Genomic DNA, 27,754 nt, shown 5'->3' on the forward strand with positions numbered 1-27,754 from the left:
GAAAAGCAAGATTTACACCCCCCCAATGCTTCTACCTCTGAAGCCTAACATGGATAAACATGGAATTTCCATCTAGACCGTTCAATTTATATAAACCACCTAATCATTTCTAAAGTGCCTGCCCCATTTTCCAATTACAGCTGGGCAAGGCACAAAAGTGTAATTCATTTATTCTTTTCAGTTTGCAATACCTAATTTATTTCATTATTAACTTGACTCATATTTCTTCCGTCATTCATTAATTCGTTCTTCCACCTATCTTGGTTGAATTTTTAAAACAAGCCTGCTTTTAAATTTTATCAGTACACTTTTAATTCAGCTCCAAAGAATGTATCATTTGGGGCATTTGGATAACAAGGACACAGCCAACACGGATGGGAATTTCACATTCAGAAGGCTTGGAAACATCCAAGTCCTGGTGCATCCTGGACCAAAGTATATGGCTTTGGCTGGTTACTATTGCCTTCAAGAGTTGGAATTTGAGTTGTCCTACATTTGAGGACTGACATCCACTGTGACTTTAGATCAGACTTGCGTTTAAGGGATTTTTACATTCTTTTTGGCTATATATCCAATATTTGCAATGTATCAAAACATCAAGAATTGTGGACCTTTCATATATGACTGTACAAAACTGGGATTAATCTATGCCTAATTAGCAGAAATGTATAGTTGATATGGTATTTGTTAATATCCAAATTAGTCTCTTTAAAACAAAAGTCAAATTTTAGGAGTTATTTATGAGATAACTTTCAAGAAAAATTAAAAAAAAGTCTGGTCAATCATATTACAGAGTTAACAATTATAGTGTTACTTTGGGCCCTAGAATCTACGACTTAGATGTTGGGAAGCATCAATTCTTGAGTGCAATTGCCAACATAAATTATGGTTAGAAAGACTGCCTTTGTGCCTCTATGTTTAGCACATTTGTTGAAGAGGTCTGTATGTCCATTAAAGGTGAAGCAAGAAACAAGGGTGTCTCTAAATCAGGGTTTCCCCATATGCTGGCTGGGAAGTTCTGGAAGTTGAACTCCACACGTCTTAAAGTTGTCAGGTTTGAGAAACACTGCTTTAAGTATTGGTAACTGCAAAGAGAGAAGGAAACTAATGACATTTGCCAAATAAAGAATTTTTTTAGTATTCTGCCCTTTGACTTTAGCAACTGCTATCTAAATAGCTGATGAAAAGGAAAGCACTCTATGATTATCAAACTTCTAGAAATTGGTATATTATACACAGATTTCATACACTTGTACTATTAATTCTCAATCTTTTTGGCATGAAAGTAACAGCTTCTCTTTTTTGGCCATAAAAAGCTGGTTTTTCCTCCAGGCACTGGGATAGCAAAGTTGGAGTCCAAGGTTTGCATAGATGGATGGATGATGATGATGGATTGGGCACCTGGATTTTTTTCCCCTTGTTTGTGATTTATCATTATTGTTAGTTGCCCAGAGTTATGTGCTATAAGATGGGCAACCGTATACATCTTTTAAATAAAATCTTAAAGCCCATTCTGGAATTTCCACTGGGATGCATTGAAATAGAAAATTAAGCCTTACAATGATTTTCATTATAACCAATGCAATTCACCCTACAGAATTGAAATATTTTTTTAGCCCAGCTTTTCATTTGCCTGTTTAATTTCTTCCCTGTTGGTATATAATTACTGATAAATTGTTCCTAATATTTATTGTAATAGTGATCCTTAACTATTCTAAAGATTAAGGATTTGGAATTTCTAAATCTATAGAAATCTCCTTTTGAATGTTGTGGATGGGGATATGAAAAAGCATCAAATGTGATTTTTGGAAATTAACTGATAGTCCTGATCCCTCTGTGAATTCCTCTAATTCCTTGATACAGTTAGCTGAACGTGAGGCATTCCAGAGAGTCAGAACCATATCATCCGCCAAAACATTTGAACGATATCTTGTTGCCTAGTTTTATCCCATAAATCTGATAACGGGATCAAAGTGCTTTTATTATCAAATATTTTATTATCAAAGTGCTTTTAGCTAAGTTGAGTAATTGGGGTGATAAAGGGCAGCCTTGCTTAGAACTTCTTAAAGTCATAATAGAATCTGAGTCAAAACTATTGAATCTTATCTGAGTTTTAGTTGGTCCATAAATGCAAAAGCCAGCCCCAAATTTAAATTTCTTTAATACGTTTAAAAACTCTGATTCCAGAGGATCAAAAGCTTTAAATGCATCTAAGGAACACATGGCTAGTGAAAATTATCATGGATTTGTGTCACTTAGTTACCTGGCAATATTTGTTAATCACAGTTCAATAAATAAAGCAGAAGCGAACAAAGAAATCAAAATCAAATCTGGTTATTTTCTGCCACATAAAACCAACCTTCTGTATTTGGTCACAAGTGAATAAAACTAGGATGTCACATACAAACTTCAACATTATGTACTGCAGGAAGTTCACTGAAATGAGGGACAGATTTTGGAGGTAGTTTTAAGACATACTTGCATCCGTCTTACTTTGCAAATACTAAGATACATATCTATCTCAAGGGAGACTTCTGTAGTCTGCTGCTTTGTTAGAACTAGACTTAATATCTCACCCCATAGAGGAATAATATGGTGGTATCATTCACCGGATTGTAAGCTTCCTTGGTATGAATATTCTATCAAAGTCAAGTAGAAGAACATTTTCTATTAGTAGTGTTCCTAATTATTGATGGACAGCCATTCCTTAAAACGGTAACTCCACTTTGCACAGATATATTCCTTATTTGAGATTCTTCCTCCCTTATACACTACCACATTCCAGGCTGCATTTTGCTTCCATATGGTTCCATGAATTAAACTAAAGGCCAAGCATATATCCCAGTTCAGACGATTAATTTTACAATTATCTTATTAGCTGCCTTTTCTAGGTCCAATCATAGATGTTGGTTCTTACTTTTAAAGCCCCACAGAGCTTATGGCTCCATAAATCCATTTGGAGATTAAAATCTGCAGGAGAAACTCTTACGAATATGTCCCCGCTTTCCAAGGCCAGCCTATAGGCGAAGGAACACACATTCCTATAACCCAATCTGCCCTTGTTCTTCTGCTACAGCCATTCTTTAAAAGTTCTGCCCATAATGGTATGCCATTCACCTACAACCCAGGACTTTCCTGCCAGTGATTTTCTAGTTAAAGGAGGTGAGAAGATTGGGAGCGTGTTTTTCAAATAGGAGACTCACCTACACCTCCTTGAAATTGAAGCTAACCCAAGTACAGTCTGCAACATGATGTAGGGATTAGGTAGGTAAAGGTAAAGGTTTCCCTTGATGTAAAGTCCAGTCGTGTCCGACTCTAGGGGGCGGTGCTCATCTCCGTTTCTAAGCCTTGGAGCCGGCGTTGTCATAGACACTTCCGGGTCATGTGGTCAGCATGACGACTCGGAACGCCGTTACCTTCCCGCTGAAGCGGTACCTATTGATCTACTCACATTTGCATGTTTTCGAACTGCTAGGTGAGCAGGAGCTGGGACGAGCAACGGGAGCTCACCCTGCCGCGCGGTTTCGAACCGCCGACCTTCCGATCGGCAGCTCAGTGGTTTAACCCGCAGCGCCACCGCGTCCCTTAGGGATTAGGTAATCCAAGAAAAAGTCAAATTGGGAACACAATAATCTTCAAGCAATTAACAGATCTTTGAATCCCAGCCTATGCATAACAGAGTCTTAAAACTACACATGTAGTCTGGAGATTTGACAGAGTCCTTGCCAAGTGAATAAAACAATACAAAGACAGGACATCTAATATGATTTGGTTCCAAGTGGATGCTGGTGAAATACTAGCTCGTGTAATGTTTAACTCAATAGAGTAAGCTTGTTTTTCTCCCAGGAGCAACAAACTTGCATTTGCAGTTACACAAGACATTTAACAACCAATTTCAAGTCTCTACAAGTTTGTGCTACGTATTTGTAACTGCACAGAACACGTTTGTTACAAAAATGTTAAGAGTTAGTGCTTTAACAAAAAACTTACTATGTACATCTAAATATGGTCCTTATGAAGAAATCCTGACAATGTTTCATGGCAGCCACAGAAATCAATCATCTAAATACATTGTGTAAAACACTGACAAGAAGCAACCAGAAGAAAATTCAGTTTTGTGACAGCTTTAATGGCACAAAATTTTATAGCTACACCTTATACATGTACTGTAAACTGTATATTATCATGTTACAAAGTGGTAACTAAAGATGAAGAATGCATAATCACTTTGGCTCATTTAACTCCAATAATTTCAGCAATATATCTTTCACTTTTTTAAAGCGATTTCTCTCATAATTTTCGGTTTTCACTTTTCAAAAATAGTAAGTCATTGAATTTGTTTGCTTTGTTTAGTGTTGCAGTTCAGCCTTCTGCATTTTTTAATGTGCGAGTTTATGCATTTCTGCTTGATCCTATGTACAGATGTCACATCCCATTTTTCATTCATCGTTAGAAAAATGAGGCCTGTGTTTCCCCTCAAACTGTAAACAAGTATAAAGCTACTTAACAAGGTTTAATTTAACAAAGCTTTACAACTGATATCTCTTTCAAATTATAACAATCTGGTCCATTTTGTAATATAAAAAGTCGGGATATTTCAAGCTTCTACTCAGTTATTAATAAATACTGCTTCGGACCACTGCATGGCAAGAAGTTCAACAGTGATCAGGTACACAAATGCCAATGATGTTTTTCCATCAGTTTTAATCTCACAGATGCCTGAAAATTATTCCTGAAGATGTTGATTCACAAGCATATAGGCTTTCCATCTTACCAAAGAGCATTCTGCAGATTAATTATAATGTACTTTGGACAGGACTGAAGCATTCTTTTTTTTTGCCTTTTAACAAACGTGGTCCAAATTTCATACAGATGTCATGTTCCAACTGTCACAAAATGCAATAAAATAAATGGTGTGGAAAAGTACTGTTGGGTCTTCTAACTCAACTCATGCTTGGTTTTTAATTGTTGTTTTAGACAATCCTTATTCTATTTAATCACCTCAAAATTATTCCAATATCCACACAGGAAATAAATATATAGTTGCAAGTAATACAAGTGCTATTATTCAAAGCTGAAAGGGCCAAAACAAAACAAAACCCTCACAGGTTATCAAGAATATGCATCACTTACTGGATGGAAGGGGAAAGAGAGAAAGATCTCCAGTAAGTTACAGGCTGAAACAAAAATATTTTAGGAATGGATATCATGAAAATCCTCCCCACTTCACACATTTCACTTATTTCAGTGGTACTAGTCAACATCCTCGCACTATTAAGTTTTCGAAGGTCTACCACCTCTTAAGATTTTGTATATGCTCTATTGTCAGTCTAATACATTCTATTGCAAAATCTACTGATTTCTGCTAGTTTTAAAATCAGCCATGCTTACCTCAATATGTACCATGTGAAGCCTTCCTCAATCAAGCTTACTGGCTGATGGACCTCCCGAACAGGCCCCTGTAACTTTCTTGGCAACAATGTGGAATTAGCCAGTCAGTGGCTTCTTCCAGTATTTACTGACTCCCCAGTCTAGTCTGCAACCCTTGTACTGCTAGGTGGTTTCCCATCCAGATATTCATCAGACCCAACCTTGCTTACCTTTCAAGCCCAGGCCGTCAGCCAGGTGCTACCTCCTGCTACGATTAACATGCAGAGTACGTGCATGAGCAGGAAAATATCTCAGCAGGTACCACAAACATGTATACACACACACACAAAAGCACCTGGATAATCTAGTCTGGGGTCAAACACTACAGCAGCATTGGGCATGGTTACTATTTGGATGGGAGAACCACAAAGAGCTGTCAACTAAATGGAGAAGTCAAAAACACATTCTGGAAGAAGGCAATAGCAAGCTATTGCTATTACTGCTACCAAGCAAACTACAGGGCCATGTCCATGAAATGCAGGAGAGAGCTCAATTTGAAGGAGAGCTTTCAAATTCTTGCTATACTATAGGTTTAAACATAAATCTATTTAGGAATATTGGTCTATGTAAACTTTAAAAATTTGAATTAAGCTTCACAGTTTGGGAAAAAGTGTATCTAAAGAAAAAAAATGCAAAGTATTCCCATTAGTGAGATTTCTAAGTTATTACCAAAATCCTTTATGCTGGTCTATGACTGTAATAAAGATCTGATTTGATACCAAAATCCTTAGGATTTCAGAAATTGCAATGACAGATTCAAACCATGAAGATGGAAGAAATAGAACTCAACCACAGAAGATAGCTCAAAATGTCGTGGATTTTTTTCCTTTTTTTTAAAAAAAAACAGAACTGCAAGACTGTTCCCAAGTAGGAAGTCTCAAGCATCTATTGAAGCAACTAATTCTCTCTGTAAATTGCAGGTGGCTTTAGAATACAGGCATCTCCTTTTACACAGAGTCTAAATACTTCAAAAATACTTCAAGTCAAACTACTCTGAAAGGAAGACTTCCATTAAATAAAAAGCTAAATAATACTAGAAGTTTCTTCACATGCAAATAATGAAATAGTTTTTAAAAACCTAGATGCTGGCCAAGTTTTGCTATCAGAAATAAAATTCACTACTTCATGGAAACACAAACTAATGATAGTTACTTGGTATTCAAACTTGCCGAGGAATCAAATTCTAATTCTTTTTGATGTCTGTGAAGTTTTTGCCCCCCAAAAATTAAAAACTCAAGACAGCTGCAAAATAAATTGCAGAAAGAAAACAAACCTATCAATTATTTTTAGTCTGTTTTACAAGCAGCTTCCGTTAATTCTCAGTGTCTTTTAAGTATGGGGGTTGTTATACTGAACATTTCATTTACGCACTGGGCAGGTTATCTGCTACTGTAGTAGAGAGATGGCAGAGGCATCACTGATAACGATTAAAATTTGCTGGTGGCATTTTGCACTGAAAGAAGCCCTTGCGACATACAGGCAGCTGTAAACTCTGTTAGGCAACTCTGATGTGTCCTGCAGGATACGGAAGGTGGTCGGGGACAGACAACTAGTGAAACACCTTCACAGAGTTCCAACACAATACTGAATTCCAAGAGTTAGTGGAACCTGGATATTTAAAAACAAGGTGAAGGCTGGGGAAGGGGAGGAAGGTCATGCTTAGAATTGTCTCAAGTTCCAAAGGTACTAGTGCGACATTAATTCCTTCACAGATCATCACAAGGATTTCCAGGATTCGTGCACCGCTTCTTTCAGTAAGTGCTAGCGGAAGGTGTGGTCAGTCGCTTTCCAATGTAGATACTGTAACGAAATGCAAAGCAAAGCACATTGGTACTTATATGTGCTCCCTGCCCCAAAGAACTTTTCAGCTTACTTTATTCTTCTGATCTATGCTGCAATTCTAACACCCATCAAAGAAAATCGAAACATATTAAGAGGACCTTGTTATCAGGTGCTCACTCATACAATTTTTCACAAGGCATGCAAACAAGGTGTGTGGCTAATGTGGATCATGAGGAAAATTATCACTAGCCTCTGCAGAAGCAGTAGGCAAAGAAAGTAGACATGGCTCTGTTATATGTCTGGGTTATTTTCAATAGGCAGGCAGGGGCCTCTTATTCCCAATTCTTTAGTTAGAAGTAGGTAGCTGGTATCGGAAAAAGCACATGGTACTGTGCACGCTTTTCTCCTGCATTCATGAAGCATTTTGCTTGCTTTTTTATTTATATTTATTAAATCTGGAAAATAGCACATATGTTCAATTCTCTAGAGCATACAACCAGTGACGGATGGTTGTTAATATAACAGATCAAGAGTAGGTTTTTGCATGGAAATACTATAAGCTCCTTGGTTTTGATATGCAAAGCTAACTCCAGAGCTAAAGAGTCATTAACTCTATGTTTTTTGCATGGACGTCAAGATTCCAATTAAAACAAGATATAACAAAGTAGACCCCACAAGTACCACGCCTCACTTATAATTTCCTTCCCAGACAGAAACTACATAAAGGCATTGCTGGGACCATTCAAATTAGGCTTTTAAAGGAAAGTAATCATGATAATGATATTAGGAAACATGAAAATTGTATCTATAGATTTTTAAAACATACTAAAATCTGACAACTGTTCCTTAAGAGAGCTTAGGGATTCTGCTTGTTGCTTATCAGTGATGGATACAAGATGACCGAAGTGACAAACACATTTATAATTGTTGCTACTACTTATTCCTACATGAGCCCCTTAATGAAAGATCCCTCAAGATGGAATATTAAGTGGCAGCTAAGCAGAGCTTGATGTATCTTTGCTAATGCATCCCCCATTCATCACCACCAAAAAGTCCCAAAACAATTTTTTGATCGGGGTAACTCAAACTGGGTAGTGGGGAAACTGTCATAACACCCATAATGTATAACCATCCTTTAATCAAACCCTTCTTGCAGTTTATTCTGCATTCTGTTGCTAACGTAGCATTTCCTACTCAAGATCAGTTGTTACTGGAAAAGAACATGCTCGCAGAGATCCAGGGAAACCCAGAAGGAGCTGTGGTTACTATTTCAGAAAAGCAACAGCAGGGGTTTATTTTCCAACTGCAGTAGAATGATGGGGAAAATGTTTTAGGGCTTTTCTCCCCACAATTTTGCAGCTGATTTTATAATGCCTCTCATTCTAAATGGTCCAGTACTAACTGTGCTATGTAACATTTTTCTAGCCGTGTATAAATTTATTTTTGTTCCCTTTCCAAAAACACTGGGACTCCCACTAGCGTTATTCTTGGAAGTTGCTGGGAATAATTCCGGAATTCAAAGCTTTAAGAACTGCTGAAAATAAGCCCACATCATTCTGATCACTCGATATATGTATTTATACTTACCCTAATCCCAAAGCCAAAACATGAGATATGAACAGAGACGGAATGAAAACCTTAAGAAATTCAGCTGAGAAAATGCCACCTTTCTTCATGGCTCCACTCTTTCTCATACTTAAAGACACTGCTCGCTTAGGATGTCTGAAGTGAAACTCCCTGGGAGAAGGAAAAAGAGGATGGTTTTGTATAGAATATATTGAATGTGGGTACTTGAAAACAACAATAAACCAAGAGTTAAGAGCTGTAATGGAAAGCCCTTTTAACAGATATGAAAACATGGAACAGTGGCTAACGAAAGAAGTCTGACAGGAGAACATCCCATTTTCATAACAAGAATACTGTGTGTCAGACCTCACTTTTAACTTTGTTATGAATGTCTCCTCACATTTAAGGATCCTAAAACAGCACAACATTCTTGGGCATCCAATAAACATTAAATCAGTCCTAACAGAAATGAGGAACTAAACTAGTTCACCACGATGAAACTACTAAGTCTTGCTAAATTACTTCTTCAATGGTATTTTCAAACATGGAACAATTTTGCTCCCATTGTGAATACATGATGAGATCAGGATGCAGAGGTCCACAGGAGAAACTCTTAACTTCTCATGCTGCTGATGAACAAAGCATCCCCTTTCATTCCTATGAAGATTGTAGGCAATTTATATCAAGAAGAGCCCCTGCTAAGTTTCACTCATCTCTAGAAGCCAAACACAGCATTACTTGTGTTAACAAGCAAGGCGACAAAACCTAAGCAAATTGATGGATAATTCTCTGGAACACAATGGTGAGCAACCTTTAGTGGCTCTGCTATACTCAACCTTAGGCGAGGAAGGCCAGAGCAATGAGAAGAATTATGCAAAGATTATGCCACAAATCACTCCAAAATCACTCCAAAATCTCTTTCCCTGTTTTGGCCAAAACAGGGAACAGAAAGATTCTGGGTTTTCTTTTGCCAAACTACTGTCAACCTGAAATGATTTGGCAGAAACCTCTGGAAAACTAGGGCATGATAGGGAAACACATTTTCAATTCTGAGCACATCTTCACAGGGACTCTGAGGCTGATGCAAAGCAAGGGAAAGAGTAAAAAGAGTTTTCAACCTAATTTCTATCTTCCTTCCTTACCCAGAAGTGCCATAAAGGGATGTGGCTTTCTTTGACCCCTAAGAGAAGATACTCTGCAATATGAGCACTCTAATAAGGATGGGTTGAAGGAAGTTGTGATAGAAATTTATACTATCATGAACATGAAACTTAGAATTTGATTTAATTTTTCCTAAAGTGCATTTATTAGAAAGGATTCCAACTTACTTGGGAGGAATGTTTTCAGGTCGACTTGACCAATCTGATACCCAGTCAGCACTTTTCTTCAAAACTTCCATTTCCTTTTCACCTTCTACTGTTTCCTCTTCAGACTGAAAATACATAATGGATAAATTCTGTAATTCATTCAGTTCAATTGCTCCTCTTGGTATTTACTGCAGAGCACTGATCAGGAGATAAGCAGGCTATGCAGGCAATTCTGACAGTCTTATAAAAATTCAGTTCAAGAAAGACAACTAAAAGAGACTTAATCTGAACCAGTTTTATACTATTTATAAGAAACTGTGCTTTGCTTACATAGCCCACAGCATGGCTATACCTAACATATTCTTTTATTTTAAAAAGTAATGATCATAATACAAAGAATAAACACGAGACATCACGTTGGTCTGAAATTATGCAAGGACTCAAAACACAGCTGGGAAAATAACACAAATTGACAAACTGAAATGAACAAATGACAGAAGTCTATTTGTTATATATTTGTCTAAAGATAACTCATCTCTTTGCCTGGTCATCTTCTCTTCCTGTGCTTAATCATATTTTCATTGCACAAACTTATATGAATCAGTTTACAATGAACCAACACCCTGAAGATCCTGAAATCCTAGATAGCAGTTAAGTATAATTGTAATGATTATATACGTCTCCATGAGATTAAACAAATACCTGTATAGGTTTCTAGCAATTTATTACAGAATGATTTCCAAAAAATATGACTTAAAACATTTATGGGTTAGATCAACATCCTTAATTAGAATTAATGTTCTATGATCATAATCCACAAAAGTAATATTTTTCTTCAAAACTTCAGTTATCCTACCACAAGAATTAACATATATCTGAAGCTGTTTTAAAAGACCAGCTGCTGCCAGACAACTTTTTTGGGAGGCACAAAGGTATACAAATATGTTAGCAAAGACTTCTTGCCATTTAATAACAATAGAAGTTAAACTATTGTAAGAGCAGAAAAACTTCATCTTAAATAGATAAAGAGTACGTCCCCACTGACAAAAAGGGAGGAAGGAAGGAAGAGGAGAGGAGAGGAGAGGAAAAAAAAAATACAAGAATGAGATTATATTGTTTTTCAAGATCAGACAGTGAATAGAAACTCATTGCTGGCATACAGTTTTAAAATTGGTAGTCCTCGCTTAACAACAATTTGTTTAGTGATGGTTCAGACTTATGACAGTGCTGAAAAAACCAACTAAGAACCAGTCCTCACACTTACAACTGTTGCAGCATCCCCATGGTCACGTGATCACAATTTGGGCGTTTGACAACCAGTTCTCATTTATGACCATCTCAAGATCATGTGGTCACGTGATTGCCATTTTTTACCTTCCCGGCTGGCTTCTGATAAGCAAAATCAATGGGGAACTATGTGATTCGCTTAATAACCACATGGTTTGCTTAATGCCCATGATTTGCTTAACAACCACTGCAAAAAGGTCATAAAATCGGGTTGGATTCACTTAATGACCGCTTTGCTTAGCAACTAAAATGCCAGCCCTAATAGTGGTGGTTAAGCAAGGACTACCAGTAATCTTCTCAAAGAGAACTGTAGGTGAATAGGAGAAAAATACCTGAGAACTATTGTCTTTACTTGTATGCATCTCCACATCAAACATTATCTGTCCATCCTCTTGAGGAGAAGGACTATGGAAAAGAATATGGTCACTGTTAATATTTCTATAAAATGTGATCAGAAAGCATTGTTTTTAAATTTCCACTTCCACTTATTGCTAAAGATTTATTTAGTGTTTTTATATCCTATCAAAATCTGACAATTCTCAGTGGCTCATGCAATAAAACATCTACAGCAGTGTTTCTCTACCTTGGCAATTTTAAGATGTGTGGACTTCAACTCCCAGAATTCTCCAGCCAGCATGGCCTGATTTCCACTAGGACACCATTCCTACTTTTGGTTCCCCTTACCTGTCAGAAGTGTGGGGCTACAAGGAATTTCTCACTAAAAGATCTAGTAGGTTGGACTTATTCAAGTTGGAACAGGCAGTCCTGCAAGTACCTGCTGTCAAGCCATAAAGGACTTCGTACGTTAAAACTAACACTTTAAACTGTACTCGGAAACCAACTTATACCCAGCATAGGGCCTAGAGAATTAAAGTCACAGGCCCCCAGTGATGGGTGTCAGTTAACATGTAGGCTGCTGCATTCTAGACCAGTTATAGTTTCCAAGTAGTCTTTAAAGTCTTCCCCTTGCAAAATACATTGTGCTAATCTCACCAAGTGGTAATGAGGTCAAGAGTTATTGTAGACAGGTTCTCCTGCAGCAGGTAAGACTGCAATTAGTACCCCATCTGAAGCAGCTTCTACCTGCAGCTTGAGCAGGAATCAAGAAGGACCACCAAATCATGGACCTGTTCCTTCACAGGTAGTGCTTGTCTATCCAAGGGGAACAGTGGTGTTAAGAGAACCCTGATGAACAAAGAACAACCTCAATTCTCTTCTGAGCAGAAAGACAGGCCCTAAATTGAATAAATTCATGTGAAACTACTTTATATAAATTCCATTGAGGAAGAAGCCAATATTGATATATCTGCAGTTTAAAAAATGATTGTAATGTGTTGGGTTGCAGTTATGCTGTTGTTGTTTATTCGTTTAGTCGCTTCCGACTCTTCGTGACTTCATGGACCAGCCCACGCCAGAGCTTCCTGTCGGTCGTCAACACCCCCAGCTTCCCCAGGGATGAGTCCATCACCTCTAGAATATCATCCATCCATCTTGCCCTTGTTCGGCCCCTCTTCCTTTTGCCCTCCACTCTCCCTAGCATCAGCATCTTCTCCAGGGTGTCCTGTCTTCTCATTATGTGGCCAAAGTACTTCAGTTTTGCCTTTAATATCATTCCCTCAAGTGAGCAGTCTGGCTTGATTTCCTGGAGGATGGACTGGTTGGATCTTCGTGCAGTCCAAGGCACTCTCAGTATTTTCCTTCAACACCACCGTTCAAAAGCATCGATCTTCCTTCGCTCAGCCTTCCTTATGGTCCAGCTCTCGCAGCCATATGTTACTACAGGGAACACCATTGCTTTAACTATGCGGGCCTTTGTTGTCAGTGTGATGTCTCTGCTCTTAACTATTTTATCGAGATTTGTCATTGCTCTTCTCCCAAGGATTAAGCGTCTTCTGATTTCCTGACTGCAGTCAGCACCTGCAGTAATCTTTGCACCTAGGAATACAAAGTCTTTCACTGCTTCTACATTTTCTCCCTCTATTTGCCAGTTCTCAATCAAGCTGGTTGCCATAATCTTGGTTTTTTTGAGGTTTAGCTGCAAACCAGCTTTTGCAATTTCTTCTTTCACCTTCATCATAAGGCTCCTCAGTTCCTCTTCACTTTCAGCCATCAAAGTGGTATCATCTGCATATCTGAGATTGTTAATGTTTCTTCCAGAGATTTTAACTCCAGCCTTGGATTCCTCAAGCCCAGCTTGTCGCATGATGTGTTCTGCATACAAGTTGAATAGGTAGGGTGAGAGTATACAGCCCCGCCGTACTCCTTTCCCAATCTTAAACCAGTCCGTTGTTCCGTGGTCTGTTCTTACTGTTGCTACTTGGTCGTTATACAGATTCTTCAGGAGGCATACAAGATGACTTGGTATCCCCATACCACTAAGAACTTGCCACAATTTGTTATGGTCCACACAGTCAAAGGCTTTAGAATAGTCAATAAAACAGAAATAGATGTTTTTCTGAAACTCCCTGGCTTTTTCCATTATCCAGCGGATATTGGCAATTTGGTCTCTAGTTCCTCTGCCTTTTCTAAACCCAGCTTGTACATCTGGCAATTCTCGCTCCATGAACTGCTGAAGTCTACCTTGCAGGATCTTGAGCATTACCTTACTGGCATGTGAAATGAGTGCCACTGTTCGATAGTTTGAACATTCTTTAGTGTTTCCCTTTTTTGGTATGGGGATATAAGTTGATTTTTTCCAATCTGATGGCCATTCTTGTGTTTTCCAAATGTGCTGGCATATAGCATGCATTACCTTGACAGCATCATCTTGCAAGATTTTGAACAGTTCAGCTGGGATGCCGTCTTCTCCTGCTGCCTTGTTATTAGCAATGCTTCTTAAGGCCCACTCAACCTCACTCTTCAGGATGTCTGGCTCTAGCTCACTGACCACACCGTCAAAGCTATCCTCAATATTGTTATTCTTCCTATACAGGTCTTCTGTATATTCTTGCCACCTTTTCTTGATCTCTTCTTCTTCTGTTAGGTCCTTGCCATCTTTGTTTTTGATCATACCCATTTTGGCCTGGAATTTACCTCCGATGTTTCTAATTTTCTGGAAGAGGTCTCTTGTCCTTCCTATTCTATTGTCTTCTTCCACTTCCATGCATTGCTTGTTTAAAAATAATTCCTTATCTCTTCTGGCTAACCTCTGGAATTTCGCATTTAATTGGGCATATCTCCCCCTACTAAGTCCAGTCCCTTAAATCTATTCTTCACCTCCACTGCATATTCCTTAGGAATATTAGTGAGCTCATATCTAGCTGATCTGTGGGTCTTCCCTAATCTCTTTAGTCTGATCCTAAATTGTGCAAGAAGAAGTTCGTGATCTGAACTACAGTCAGCTCCAGGCCTTGTTTTTACCGACTGTACAGATGTCCGCCACCTTTGGCTGCAAAGGATGTAATCAATCTGATTTCGGTGTTGTTCATCTGGTGAAGTCCATGTATAAAGCCGTCTCTTAGGTTGTTGGAAGAGAGTGTTTGTTATGCAGAGTGAATTGTCTTGGCAAAATTCTATCAGCCTATGTCCTGCTTCATTTTGTTCTCCCAGGCCATACTTACCTGTAATTCCAGGTGTCATTTGACTGCCCACCTTAGCATTCCAGTCTCCTGTGATGAAAATAACATCTCTTTTAGGCGTGTTGTCCAGTAGGTGCTGCAGATCCTCATAGAACTGCTCTACTTCAGCTTCTTCAGCATTTGTGGTTGGGGCGTATATTTGGATCACTGTGATGTTAGATGGCTTGCCCTGAATTTGAATTGAGATCATTCTGTCGTTTTTTGGGTTGTATCCAAGCACTGCTTTAGCCACTTTACTATTAATTATGAAGGCTACTCCATTTCTTCTGTGGTCCTCTTGTCCACAGTAGTAGATCTGGTGGTCATTTGATGTGAAGTGGCCCATTCCAGTCCATTTCAGTTCACTGATGCCCAGAATGTCTATCTTTAATCTTGACATCTCACCAATAACCACATCCAATTTGCCCTGGCTCATAGATCTTACATTCCAGGTTCCAATGGTGTGTTGATCCTTAGAACATCGGATTTGCCGTTCACCACCAGCACCGTCGGCCGCTAGCCGTCCTTTCGGCTTTGAGCTAGCTGCGTCATCACGTCTGGGGCTAGTTGAGCTCATCCTCTGTTCCTCCCCAGTAGCATTTTGACCATCTTCCGACCTGGGGGTCTCATCTTCCGATGGTATACCGACATATCTCTGGTTGTACTGATCCATTTAGTTTTCACGGCAAGAATACTGGGGTGGGTTGCCATTACCTTCCCCAGGGATCACATTTAGTCTGACCTCTCTGTCATGACCTTCCCGTCTTGGGTGGCCCTTCACGGTTTAGCTCATGGCATCGTTGAGGTGCTCAAGCTCCAGCACCACGACAAGGTAACGATCCTTTGCTGAAGGCAGTTATGCGGGACTCCTCTAAATTAGAAACTACAATTCAAACAATTTTTATCTGGTGCTTCCTCAGTGGAATGCAAAAGCAGTTAAAGTTTATGTTCAAAGTTGATAACAGCAGCAAAAAAAATAAAAGGGAAAAAGAAAAAGTCATTTGCTGATAGACTGTCCTTGGCAAGTTGGTTTGAAATGACCTAACCAGGCACACAAATATCTAGGAATTTCTGATCAGTAATTTATTGCAGAAAAGCTAAGAAGCCATTATGGGGGGAAAAAAATCTAGCAACTACCGGGTATTAAATGCGAGCTCTGCTTAAAATAATTAGCATTCACATTTCTTGAATCTTTTTCTTCTGTCTAGTCTGCATTAAGAAGCAATTCTCTTTTGGGCAGGAGATTCAATTTCTGTTTTTTGTTTTGGTAATGGCCAGTTTGATAATATACTTTCACATTTGTTGACTGGAAAACTTTTCTTGTCTCTGCTTATGTGCCTTTCCCTTGCTCCTTCCTTTAATAAGGGATTCCTCTTTATAGGAGTTGAGCTCCTCCTCTGCTACTTCCTGGGAGGAAATAAAGTCACACCCACCTCCACATCACTAAATCATTCAGTGCCTAACTCCTGAACCAGCTCCCTTCCATGGTAAGTAACATACCAACACCAGACTGAAACTGATAGTTTAAGACTTTAATCTAATCTTTAAACTGATTAAGAGAATTAATCATCAGATGTACATGATATTAAGAGATGAACAATCTCTGGCAGAACACACTTCTATTTCTACAATTTGGTTATTGAAAAAAAGGAAGTATGTTTTTATAATACTTGAAAAACCAAAGTGTTGCTTTTATTACCTTCATTGCCTTTGCGACTACCGATAATATTTAGAGAATTTCTTGTATGAAATAATTACACGATGCCATAGTATGAATTTCTAATTGATACAATTTCGGCGATCTGGTGAATGTTTGCTTCACAACACAATAAAAACAAGATCACAAGTAGCATCCTACTAAAAGAGGCTTCAAACTTTTAAGCAACAAAGACAATTATTTTTAACTGATGCCGACAATTTGAGGGCACAGATATAATATAACATATCAAAGACCTAGTGTACTGATGAAGGGCTGACTTTTTAATTCTGTAGTTTTAGTGTCCTGTTTAGCTTATTGTCACTAGAATAAAAGATAGCAAAATGAATTCACCATTATGAATTCTGGCCCACATAATTGTTTTTAGCAAAGAAACTGGTTTCTGCCCCATCCAAATACATGGTATTCCATAAATAGCAAGTATCTACTGCAAAAGACTCATCAAAATAAGCAGTAGATTGTTTTTTTTTAAAAAAATGAATATACAGGGCAGACACCCAACTGAATGAGATTTTTCCAGTCTTTCAGAATGTCCTTCAAAGCCTGCCTTATATATTACAAGAAACTTTAATAAAAGCTGAAAGTTCTTAAAAAGTAATGAGACAATTTTTATATCATTTTATTCAGCAACCCCTATATAAATATGGACCCTGGCTTAATATGAGGCATACATCCAGCTAAATCTGCATTCCAGGAAATGAAATGACAGTAATAACAGTTGCAAAAAATAACTCATTCCAAAGTATTTTAAAAATGTAAAAAAACCCCACTTACCTGTCACAGTGAGAACTACCTCTTGAACTGCTTTGTCCGGACTCATGCTGGGCATCGAGAAGTATCTTCTCCATATCTCCATTGTGGATGGAAGATGAAGAAGGAACATGTTCTAGACCCCCATTTTTTACATTGCTGTTGTCATTGTCATTGCCATTCCCATTCATCTGCAGTTCTACCCAGGAACCTATTGAACAGTCAGATAACTCATCAGAAACTGTGAACCAGTTCCAAAGAGAGCATTTATCACTTAATTGGAACATCCAGGGGAACACCACTGAGCAGGTTAAATATCTGGAGTTACTATCTCATGCCCCAGTTGAGAGTCTAGAAAATACAGTACCATCAGCAGAGAGCTGTTGCAAGTATTTTAAGGTTCTTCCATGTAGGAGGAGGCAGTTTCATGTCGGTTACTATCACATTACTTAAAGCTCAGCTTCTGTAGGGAGTCCAGTTAAGTCCATACTCCAACCGTTATACTCTGTAATGTGTTCAGTTCAACTTTCTGAGAACAGTGCTTCAGATCCCAATGTGCCACAAATGCTATCTTCAGCTGGAGGCTGATCTACTTAAGGTAGAGACTTATGCTTGGGTGGCAATTTTTAATTTTTGGTTAAAACTTAACTTCTATCCAATGGGCCTGACTACTTTAATGATCTCCGTCAAATTCCACTTAGGCTATAAGCAGATCCCATTAGTTAAATTGCAGACACATGGCCTATCTCTAGAATTTGTGTCTTGATTCTTCTTAAACAGTGAAACCAGGCCAAGAATGGCAGAATCAACTGAATTTAGTTCCTAATAGCTTTACTCTGGAATTTGAGACTAAAGCAGCATTCGCAGCCAGTCAAATATCCTTTCACTTTGGAATTGTCTAAATATAACACAATCTTCTACTAGGCTTGATTGACCGTTCTTCCATTTGCTTTGTTGGAAGGCAAATTTAATATTGTAGGCCTCCCTATGAGGACACACTCACGCTTTTGGCTCAGGAATGGTAACGTCAAGCATGTTCTGTTATACTGCAAACATACTAAGGGTCTACACAATAAACTTATTATGACTATTAGCAAGCTTTCCTGGCCAGATGTATTCTTACCCGTGTTCTACACAACAGCTTTTAGAGCATGGCAAGAAATATTGAGGAGTCACCAACAGAATAGGTAATCCAGATCACAACAGCTAGAACAAATCATTTCCCACTATTTTTATGTCATTACGTCACCATCTCTTTTAACACATTGTCTGGACATTTAATGTTTGTAGAGTATTTTAAGTTGCTGGCTTTTGTCCAAAATAAATTATCACCATCTAATCAGAATGTTAAGAGCTACAGAGTAGCAGCAACAAGACAGCAGCAAAAATAATGTCTTCAAAAAAGCCAACAATAAAATACCCCATCAAAGCAGGTGGGAGGATTCCGAGACCCTCTCCTTCAAATATTAGTCTGTCATGGCAAACTTCTGTATCCATGCTTCGGACAGAATTCTTAGGTTGCATATATGATCTAATTAGTTGAAATCAGGGGGTTTAACTGTTACTAGTGATCATCAGGAAAGTCAAAAGCCAGTGTGGGGGGTAGACCCAGGTTCTAGTCTACCCTTAACCATGGAAGCTCCACGAGTGACTTTGGGCCAGTCCCTCTCCCAGCCTAGCCTATCTTAATAGAGTTGTTGTTGTGGGGAGAAATAGGAGAAGCGAAGGGTGTATAGGAGTACTACGTATGATGTTTTGAACTTGTAAACAAAATCCACATTATAAATTTAACAAATAAATGAAATGGTAAATCCACTGTAAAATCAGCTCACTTGAAGATAATAAGCTCCTTATTAGTTTGTACATGGCTGGCAGGTAACAAATGCAGAGTCCAGATATAAAGACACAATCTGGACAATCTTGCTAGAAAAACTGCATAATATATAAATAAGCCTATTATGCTATAAGCTTTCTGGCTTAAACATTTGGAAATATCAGATATTCCTTCAGCATTCTAAATCTTGGTATTTAGAAAAACAGATTATAAAAACAATTTTGTATGACTACAATAGTGAAATCACCATTCATTTTCAAAAGAACTGAGATTCTGCTATGACAATGATCCATATACCAAGGTTCCTTCCAATTGCTGGCCATTCAAATCCTAAATTTGCAGAACAATGCTACTTTGTTGTTTCTCATTCATCCCCATTTCTTTTTCACTTAGTTACTGCAGAATACTTTTGCCAAGGAATGTCCTGACTTTTTTTGGGGGGGTGGGTAGGGGGAATCAATAGGGACGCGGTGGCGCTGTGGGTTAAACCGCTGAGCTGCCGATCGGAAGGTCGGCGGTTCGAAACCGCGCGGCGGGGTGAGCTCCCGTTGCTCGTCCCAGCTCCTGCTCACCTAGCAGTTCGAAAACATGCAAATGTGAGTAGATCAATAGGTACCGCTTCGGTGGGAAGGTAATGGCGTTCCGTGTCGTCATGCTGGCCACATGACCCGGAAGTGTCTATGACAACGCCGGCTCTAAGGCTTAGAAACGGAGATGAGCACCGCCCCCTAGAGTCGGACACGACTGGACTTTACGTCGAGGGAAACCTTTACCTTTACCTTTAGGGGGAATCAACATGTTTGAGAATACACTAAAAAAACAAAAGATCCAATAATTATAGCAAAATCCCCAGAGACATACATTTGGAATTAAAAGAATGCTGACCCATCAAATTTGTCTTGCGTAACCAGCAAAATAAAGCTAAAAATACTTCAAAATAAAAATCAGTTCTTTATTATCTCTAGTTTTCTTCATTTCAGCAATATAATTTAGGGCAAGAAAGAAATGATTTGTCACTACTAAGCAATTGGCAGTCAGAAATCCTCCCCTATCTTCTACAAATTACCTAAAGATCTACATCTAAATCCAAGGGTATCTTCTGCCCACTCCTGTGCCTGCATATACAGCTATTTTGTATATCATATGCACAAATAATTCCACAGTAATTTCATGACTACTTCCTGATATTTATACAACTGCTTAGCCATATGCTTCACTGTCATGTGGATGCTATTTGCTCCTGTGTTTGGAGGTTCTATACATACAAAATTGTAACAAAGAACGAATGTAGTAAAACCCTGCTGGATTAACAGAGGTATTTCAGTGTGGTTTACCTCTCTGTAAATATACACATTCCCTCCCTTTATATGTGTGTGTATATTCTAACCACAAGACTGAAGGATCTCCTAGCAGTCCTGTACTGTACTGTATTGTATTTATTTAACAATGTTCGTAACCTGCCTAATTCCTAGCAGACTTTGGGCAGAATACGGCAAAATCAAAGCAAACATTAAAAAAAAGTACACAAAATTTAAAAAAAAAATCTTCAAAAAAATCAACAATAAAAGCACAATAGGTACCTATAAAACTGAATAAAGTAAATTGAGAGCAAAATGCCAGCAAAGTCGGGGCCATCCACATCACCACGAGGAGGCTATTCCACACAATGGGAGTCTCCACTAAGGAAGCCTGTCTGTATATGAATGATTTCTATGTATTTCCCCTGGAACCATTATGGAACTGCATTTTCTTTAAACATACTAAGAACTAACACATGAAAACAAGGGGCCTTGAATGACGAAAAAGAACACAGAAAGATAACAGCCTCTTAACCTTTTCCCTTCAACTATACTGTGCAATATTTAATTTTACTCTCCCTCAACAAGTTTTTTATTCATATTGCTATCTCAGCAAAAGAGGAACAACTTCCCCCAAACAATTATTGAACTGTGTATGTTCACTTTCTAGTATATGTTGCTGAGAAAATCATATGGAGTCAAGGAATATTTACACCAAGTTCCAGTATTCCGTAAAAATACAGCTGACAGTAACCTCTGATTGTGGATATAAATGTAATAAATACAATTGCATTTGTTATACTAATGCATCCCCTTTCACCACAAAATCCAAACCGAAGGGGTTATTTATTTATTTAAACCATTAATAAGGCTGCCCATCTCCCAAAAGTGGCTCTAGGTGATGTGCAAGGGCTAAAATCGAGTTAACAAAAACCATATTGCCAAGGCCACAAACACAATCCAACTCAGAAAGGACATTAACCAGCGTTAACACAACACTGACCATAAATCAGAGAATGCTGGTTAAAGAACAAAAACTCATACCACAACAACAAAAGACAGCACTAGAGTTATCTAAAATTCATACACAACAAATTGAAGCTATCTGGATGCTTCTCCACAACTTGAACAAAAGCGTACAACGGAGGAGCTGACTGATCTGAATACAAGGGAAGTAATATTTTATACACAGGACTTGGCAGCTAAATAAACACATTCTCACACCCTCTAGTTCCTACCCAGGCCATCCACTGTAGCTCCTTCTTTTCTATCTATGATCACTAGCAAATAAATAAACAAGTTACTCTACTGAAACACATCCATTCACAATTCTTTCATTCCATAACTTACTATAGGTGTATTTACTCCTCACACCTATTTGTGAAACTCTTTTTGCAACCCCAGCAACTAAAGCCCATTTATATATTTACTTATTTTACGGAAGTTCATACAAGTTTCCTTAATTAAACCCTTTTAAAAGGGTACAGGAATTGGATTCAAGTTCCCAGTTCCTTCTATCCAAGGGGAAAAAAAAGTATCACCAATTTGTACTTCTTTTGAGAAGTCCAATTCCATTCGGCTTTATAATACCCTGAGGCCAGTCACATGCCATCACCTCATCAACTCTATCCATAAACCTCCCACTATTAAAAGGAATGACTCTCCTTTTGGATGACTATTCCATAGCAATCATTCATGTTTGTCTCCTTTTAATCTGGCAGGAATCTACCATACAAGGGCAGCCACTTTTCAACCTGACTAGTAGAATTAATCCAGTGCAGTAACTAAGTTCCCTGTGGCATATTGCAAAAGTTGGGCGGGGGGGGGGGGGAGAGAGAGGAAAAACAAGTTTCTTCAAGCATCAGCACTAAAAGACAAACAACATGAAATAACAAACCTCAGAAAACTGGATGCACAATTATTCCAAACAAAAAGAAAGAACAGCAAATAAAACAGCACACCACACAGACTTAAGGCCAATCCTGTATGCCCTTAGCCTAGTACTTTAAAAAGTTTCACAGTTATTATTTTAAAAGGGGCAGTACATCACCCTTGATAGCTTTCAGGGAGGATAAAGCGAGTCACTGACTTTTTAAAAGAAAAGTGAGCACAACACCTAATATGTTTTTCATCCAGAAAGGCTTTATTTTATTTTTTTCAAAAGTATCAGCCACTGTGAGAAGCCATAAAGAGGCAACGTTGGCCGAAAATCATGGCTGGTGCAATAACCCTTCCAATTTTCCGAAGCTGGAGGTTCCAGGTTGGGGAAAATTCGCTTCCAGCCCCTCTTCTTTCAGTGGGACTCTTGCCCCTCATCCCCTTCCTTATCATCTGCATCTGCCCTCCCTCCCATTTTTGAACCAGTGCAGTGAAAGGTACAGGCAAGGGGCAGATGATCCAGACTCGCATCCCCAGCTGGCTAGAAGTCACCCGATGCGCCAGGCCAATCACCCCCTTTCAGCTCAACCGACCTCGCAGGGTTGTTGTAGTGATCAAACGGGGGATCCCTACCCCACCTGGAGCCGCCCGAAGAAACCGGTTCTCAGCGCAATCAGTCTAATCAATCGCCCTCCTTTCCCCGCCAACCCCCATGCTGGCGCCTAGGCATTATGGGGATTGTAGTCCAACGCTTCCAGGAGACTCCGGTTTGGGAAAGTTGCACCATCCGCTCAGGCGCCCCTTCGCCCCCGCCCCGTCCGCCACCCTTTCTCCCATTGGCCCAAAGGCTCTCGTGCGGCCAGGGGACCAGCCAATCCCGGCCAAGCAACGGGCCCGGAGGGGGGCTAACCTCCACTCAAGGGGACCCCAACTCTCCGGGCTTGGCGCGCGCGGGGGGGGTGGAGGGTGAGGTGAGAAGAGCCGCCCCGCCCTCAGCCCACTCACTGTTGAGGCCTGGCTCGGTGGGCGTCCCCTCGGGCGGCAGGTTGTTGTTGTTGTTGTGATGAGACAAGTCCTGAGGGGACGACATGGCGGCGCGGGACGGCGGCGAGCGCGGAGCTGGTCCGTCCGAGACAGCGCGGAGGAAAGGCGGCAGCTCCCGAACACCAACCCAGCAGCAGCGAGGCTGGGATCGCGAGCGGGTATCTGTACGCTCCCCAACGCCAGCCCAACGACCCCGCCTCCGCCGACCCGCTGCGCAGGCGCCGTGGAAGCCTGCCCCCCCAGGCGGAGCACAGGCCCCGCCCACTCACGCAGCTGGAGCCTTTCCTCCCTGACGCTCCTCACGTAGGCCATTCGGAGCCCGGGCGAGAGGGGGCGTCGTCCCCCTGGGCGGGCATGCGCACTCCCGTCCTCGCCCAGCCCGGCGCTCTGTTTCCTTGCTGCGCACGCGCCGAACTGGGGTTGCAGCTTGGGGCTCATAAACGGAAGAATTAAAAATGCACGTCTCCCTCTTCGTGACTAGCCTGAGGTTAGTGGGTGCAGCACCTCGGTGACTCTGGCTGCTTTGAAAAGCTTAGCAGGGTGGCGCCTGACTCCTGCTTGGATAGGGGACCACTAGGAAATCCAAACTAGGAAAGCTGGAAAACATCCCCGAAGGGTAAACAGTAACAAACTATTTACAAGTGCTGCAAATAAAGTTGCCTAGAAAATAACAGACATCCAGGAATGTGCTTTTTTTTCTCTTTGTTAATAACAAAGAGGGGAAGTGATACTTTAAAACAAACTTTGTTTGATGCACAAAACATGTTTTCTCTTTTCTCTAGTTTTATAGTACTTTAAAAAAAAGCTCTATAAATACAAACCCCTGCACACTCCATTATCTCAAAGCAGAGGGACTTAACCTGAAGCTTAGGGACAGAGTTGAAGGTAATTTGGCTGTTCAAATGAAACTGCTTCAAATGTACTGTTACTGCATGTGTCCATCAATTTACTGCTAAGAGCTCCTCCCTATCCAGATCTGGACCGTAAATCATTTTCAATTAACATGGATAATTTGGTTCTGTACATGTTTAAAATGCAAAAAAAATTATAGTTGTAAAGAATAGCCATACAGGATCAAGCCAAGATCTATCTTAGTCCATAGCAGTGTTTCTCAAGCTGGCTGGGGAATTCTGGGTGTTGGAGTTCACACATTTTAAAGCTACCGAGGTTGAGAAACACAGGGCTAGCATTGTTTCTCCTTGCCAAACAGATGCCTCTGGGATTCTCACAAGCAGATAGAGGTAATGCATTTTCCTTCCATTGTCCCCTCTGTAATTGGCATCTAGAGACAACCTGGAGGTGAAACTGAATTTTCAAGAATAATGTTCTTGACAGACCTGCCCTCTGATTCTCCCTTGAAAGCTATCCAAGGTAGCAGCCAACATCATTGTGCCTTGCGATAAAGAATTCCATCGGCAATTCCCTGCTGTGTGAAGTGTTTTCTTCTCTCTCTCTCTCTTCTGGCCAGCTTGGAAGACCCTATTCCTAATATTTTCAGAGGTAGGGGAACTCTCCCCCTTTCCTGATTTTATACTCCTTGAACATGTCTCTCCTCAGTTTCTTTTCTTCTGAACTAGAATCCCAAAGCTTTTAACCGTTCCTTGTAAAGAAGATACCCAGTTCCCTTGATCAGTTTGGTTGCTACCTTCTGCATGTTTTCCAAATGTAATTCAAGTCTTTCTGTTTGTGTGTATGTGTGTATAAATACAACACTGCCTAACCACAACTTGGCTACTCTACTTACTTTCACCAGCTATTTCTGGGGGGCATATTTCTGAGTAGACGGATGCTTCCAGCCAAGGATTTTATTGTGCGATTGCCCTGCCTCATTTAGGGATCTTTGGGAGGAAAGACAGAGTAACAACATCCAGTATCCTTTAACCAGCGTGAGTAGGAGCTGTCCATCCGAATTCAAGCTTCCACTACTCTGTATAAGGAATCGGAAAATAGGCACATCACTGCCCGCCTATGAGGCAGTCACCTGAAAATAAATAAAGCTAAAGTAGGGGGGGAATATGGGCGCACACATATTCCTAGTCCACGAATGTCTCCGGAAACCCAGTTGCCTTCTGGATCTGTAGGTGCTGAGTGCAGAAACACCTTCAGAAATGCCTTCAGCTGTATAAACTTAATTGCTATCAGGAATCTTGATCAGACTAGTTTATCTGTTACTTCTATCAGCATGTTCAACCAGAAGTATTTACAAAACATGCAAAGGTTTAGACAGGTATACATTTGTGCTGGGCTAGCGTGTGCTACATCAGTTCTGTTGCACAAGCCGTGATTTGTGAAGTTATCACCCTATGGTTCAAAATCATGTGATTTACCCAAACCCACCAAATGTCCCCCAGAACAAAGAAGCAACATCTGAACATACGGGAGGAACAAAGTGCATTAAGCCACACCTTTCTATTGTCCTAGGCCCAAAAAGATCATTTTTTTATACTGTTATTTTGAGCAATCGATCCACCTGTTCTGCATTTTTCCCCCAAATATACCGCCAGTTTGTTCATATGTACATAGTCACTGTTTTGATTTTTGCACTTTTACATACTAACCTTTTCTGAAAGCACTTTCTGCTCAAAGCAATGCATCAATTCAAATTTGGTTAGACGATTATAATGGGATATTAATCACACTGGGATTATTTTATCTCAACGTAACAGTCCAAAATATTAATGAGTCTTTCTCCACACACTCAGCCTATTTGCTTGATCTTGGCATGACCCAACAACCAAGAATTTCCAATTAACCATAATTTCTATAGTTACCAATTTCAGAATATGGTATGATTTTAAAATACCGTTTGAAACTGAGTTTCCTGGCTTGTTCCAAAGAAGGTAATCATAATTCTTGATTGCACCAAGAAAGGAGGAACAAATGGGCAGCACGTGTGGGCACAAAGCTGTTCCATTTTTTACTTGCACAGATAATTAAACCTTACCTAAACCAGTACATGGGTATAATATGTAGCAACTTATTGGAACTGTTATTCAATGCTGAGATTTTGATTATACTTACAGGTAAGAACAACACTGTTGAAAATAGAACAGCACCTGTTGAACATAGAAAACAATACATAAAGCTGTTTCCTTTATTTAAGCTAATAAAAAGTTCCATGTCCCCTCTTTTTCTTAAGATTGTAAACCGGGCGTTGTTTTTCTCCTTTCATACTAGTTGGAAGAATGATGGTGATCTCAGGTGTCTAAAGAGATTCCTCCCCCTATGGGCCATACCTAAAGATCCCACAGGCTACTAACAATTTTCCCCAGGGGTGGTTTCGAGCGATATAGTGCAGAACTTGGAATAAGCGTCAATTGTATAGTTTTGCACAGCATTTGGATGCCAGCCTTTTTTTACTGAAAGGCTGCGCAAATACACTGCTGAATTTCTGAATATCGTTTGGAACATATAGGTTCATTCTCACCCACTTTGCATTGCACTTCAATAGCATTTTTGGAAAATCTGGAATGCTTTCCCTTGGCCATGCAGATGGAACAAAGGGGGTCTGGCAACAATCCAATGCCAGTCATTCTGGAGAGGGAGTAATTGTTCAGGCTTTGGTCTGCTCATATACCTGTGTTGTGTAAGGGATTAGAAACCATCACACACTATGGGCCAGCACACTTTTTTCCTCATTGGTGGGGCAGACTGTGCTAAGTGGTAGAGGACCTATCTGACATACAAAAGGTCCTAAGGTGAATTCCTGGTATCTTTAGTTGAAAGGAGAAAGTGGTGAGAATGACCACACAGCATTGGCTAGTGTGATTTCCTATTAGTTTCCAAAAGCAAATTAAATAAAGCAAGAAACGCTTCAACCAGGCTTGCTGTACCTAAAATAGTAAAACAATCAAAGTTGTTCCCCAAAATAAAAACATAAAATCATTCCAGCCCACTCATGGGGCATCATGATACCACCACTCCCATCCACACAAACCTATGGCCAGCTGCTGAAACTAATAAATAAAAATACAGCCATTTGAAAAAATGGCCTGGTTTATCATGTTAAAAGGAAGGCTGACTGCCTTCAGAGGAGCTGTCCTTAGGTTGGGCTTCCTACGGGGATTACAGAAAGCTTGGGAACTATACCTAAAAATGGAGATAGGTAGTAGGTGAGCACTAAATATGGTGCATAAATATTTTAAATGATATGCCAAGAGCTACTATTGGAACTACCTGGGGACTTGAAGCATTTTCTGATCACTGTGACTTTTCAAATATAATGGCAAATGTTTCAAAAAGCCACATGAAAAGAGGAATGCTTACAGTATAAGGTCAAACTACAATTCTGTTCAAGTTCTTGG

The 27,754-nt window shown here is 39.7% G+C and overlaps 1 protein-coding gene across 2 annotated transcripts; it reads right to left on the reverse strand.

Annotated features, from left to right (window-relative positions):
• Positions 1–4,108: 4,108 nt before the first annotated feature.
• Positions 4,109–26,544, reverse strand: BNIP3L (BCL2 interacting protein 3 like). 2 transcript variants are annotated; one of them, XM_063310863.1, is made up of 6 exons: positions 26,472–26,544; positions 17,421–17,607; positions 11,705–11,777; positions 10,107–10,210; positions 8,800–8,949; positions 4,109–7,230 (listed from the first exon to the last, which is right to left on the reverse strand). In XM_063310863.1, exons 1-6 carry the CDS (start codon positions 26,515–26,517, stop codon positions 7,182–7,184), a joined length of 609 nt encoding a protein of 202 aa, XP_063166933.1. In that variant the 5' UTR covers positions 26,518–26,544; the 3' UTR covers positions 4,109–7,181. The 2 variants fall into 2 exon arrangements, with proteins under 2 accessions (XP_063166933.1, XP_063166934.1); XM_063310864.1 differs by lacking the exon at positions 26,472–26,544 and adding an exon at positions 23,412–23,640.
• Positions 26,545–27,754: the final 1,210 nt, after the last annotated feature.

Source organism: Candoia aspera, chromosome 9 (assembly GCF_035149785.1).
Source record: "Candoia aspera isolate rCanAsp1 chromosome 9, rCanAsp1.hap2, whole genome shotgun sequence".
NCBI lineage: Eukaryota > Metazoa > Chordata > Lepidosauria > Squamata > Boidae > Candoia > Candoia aspera.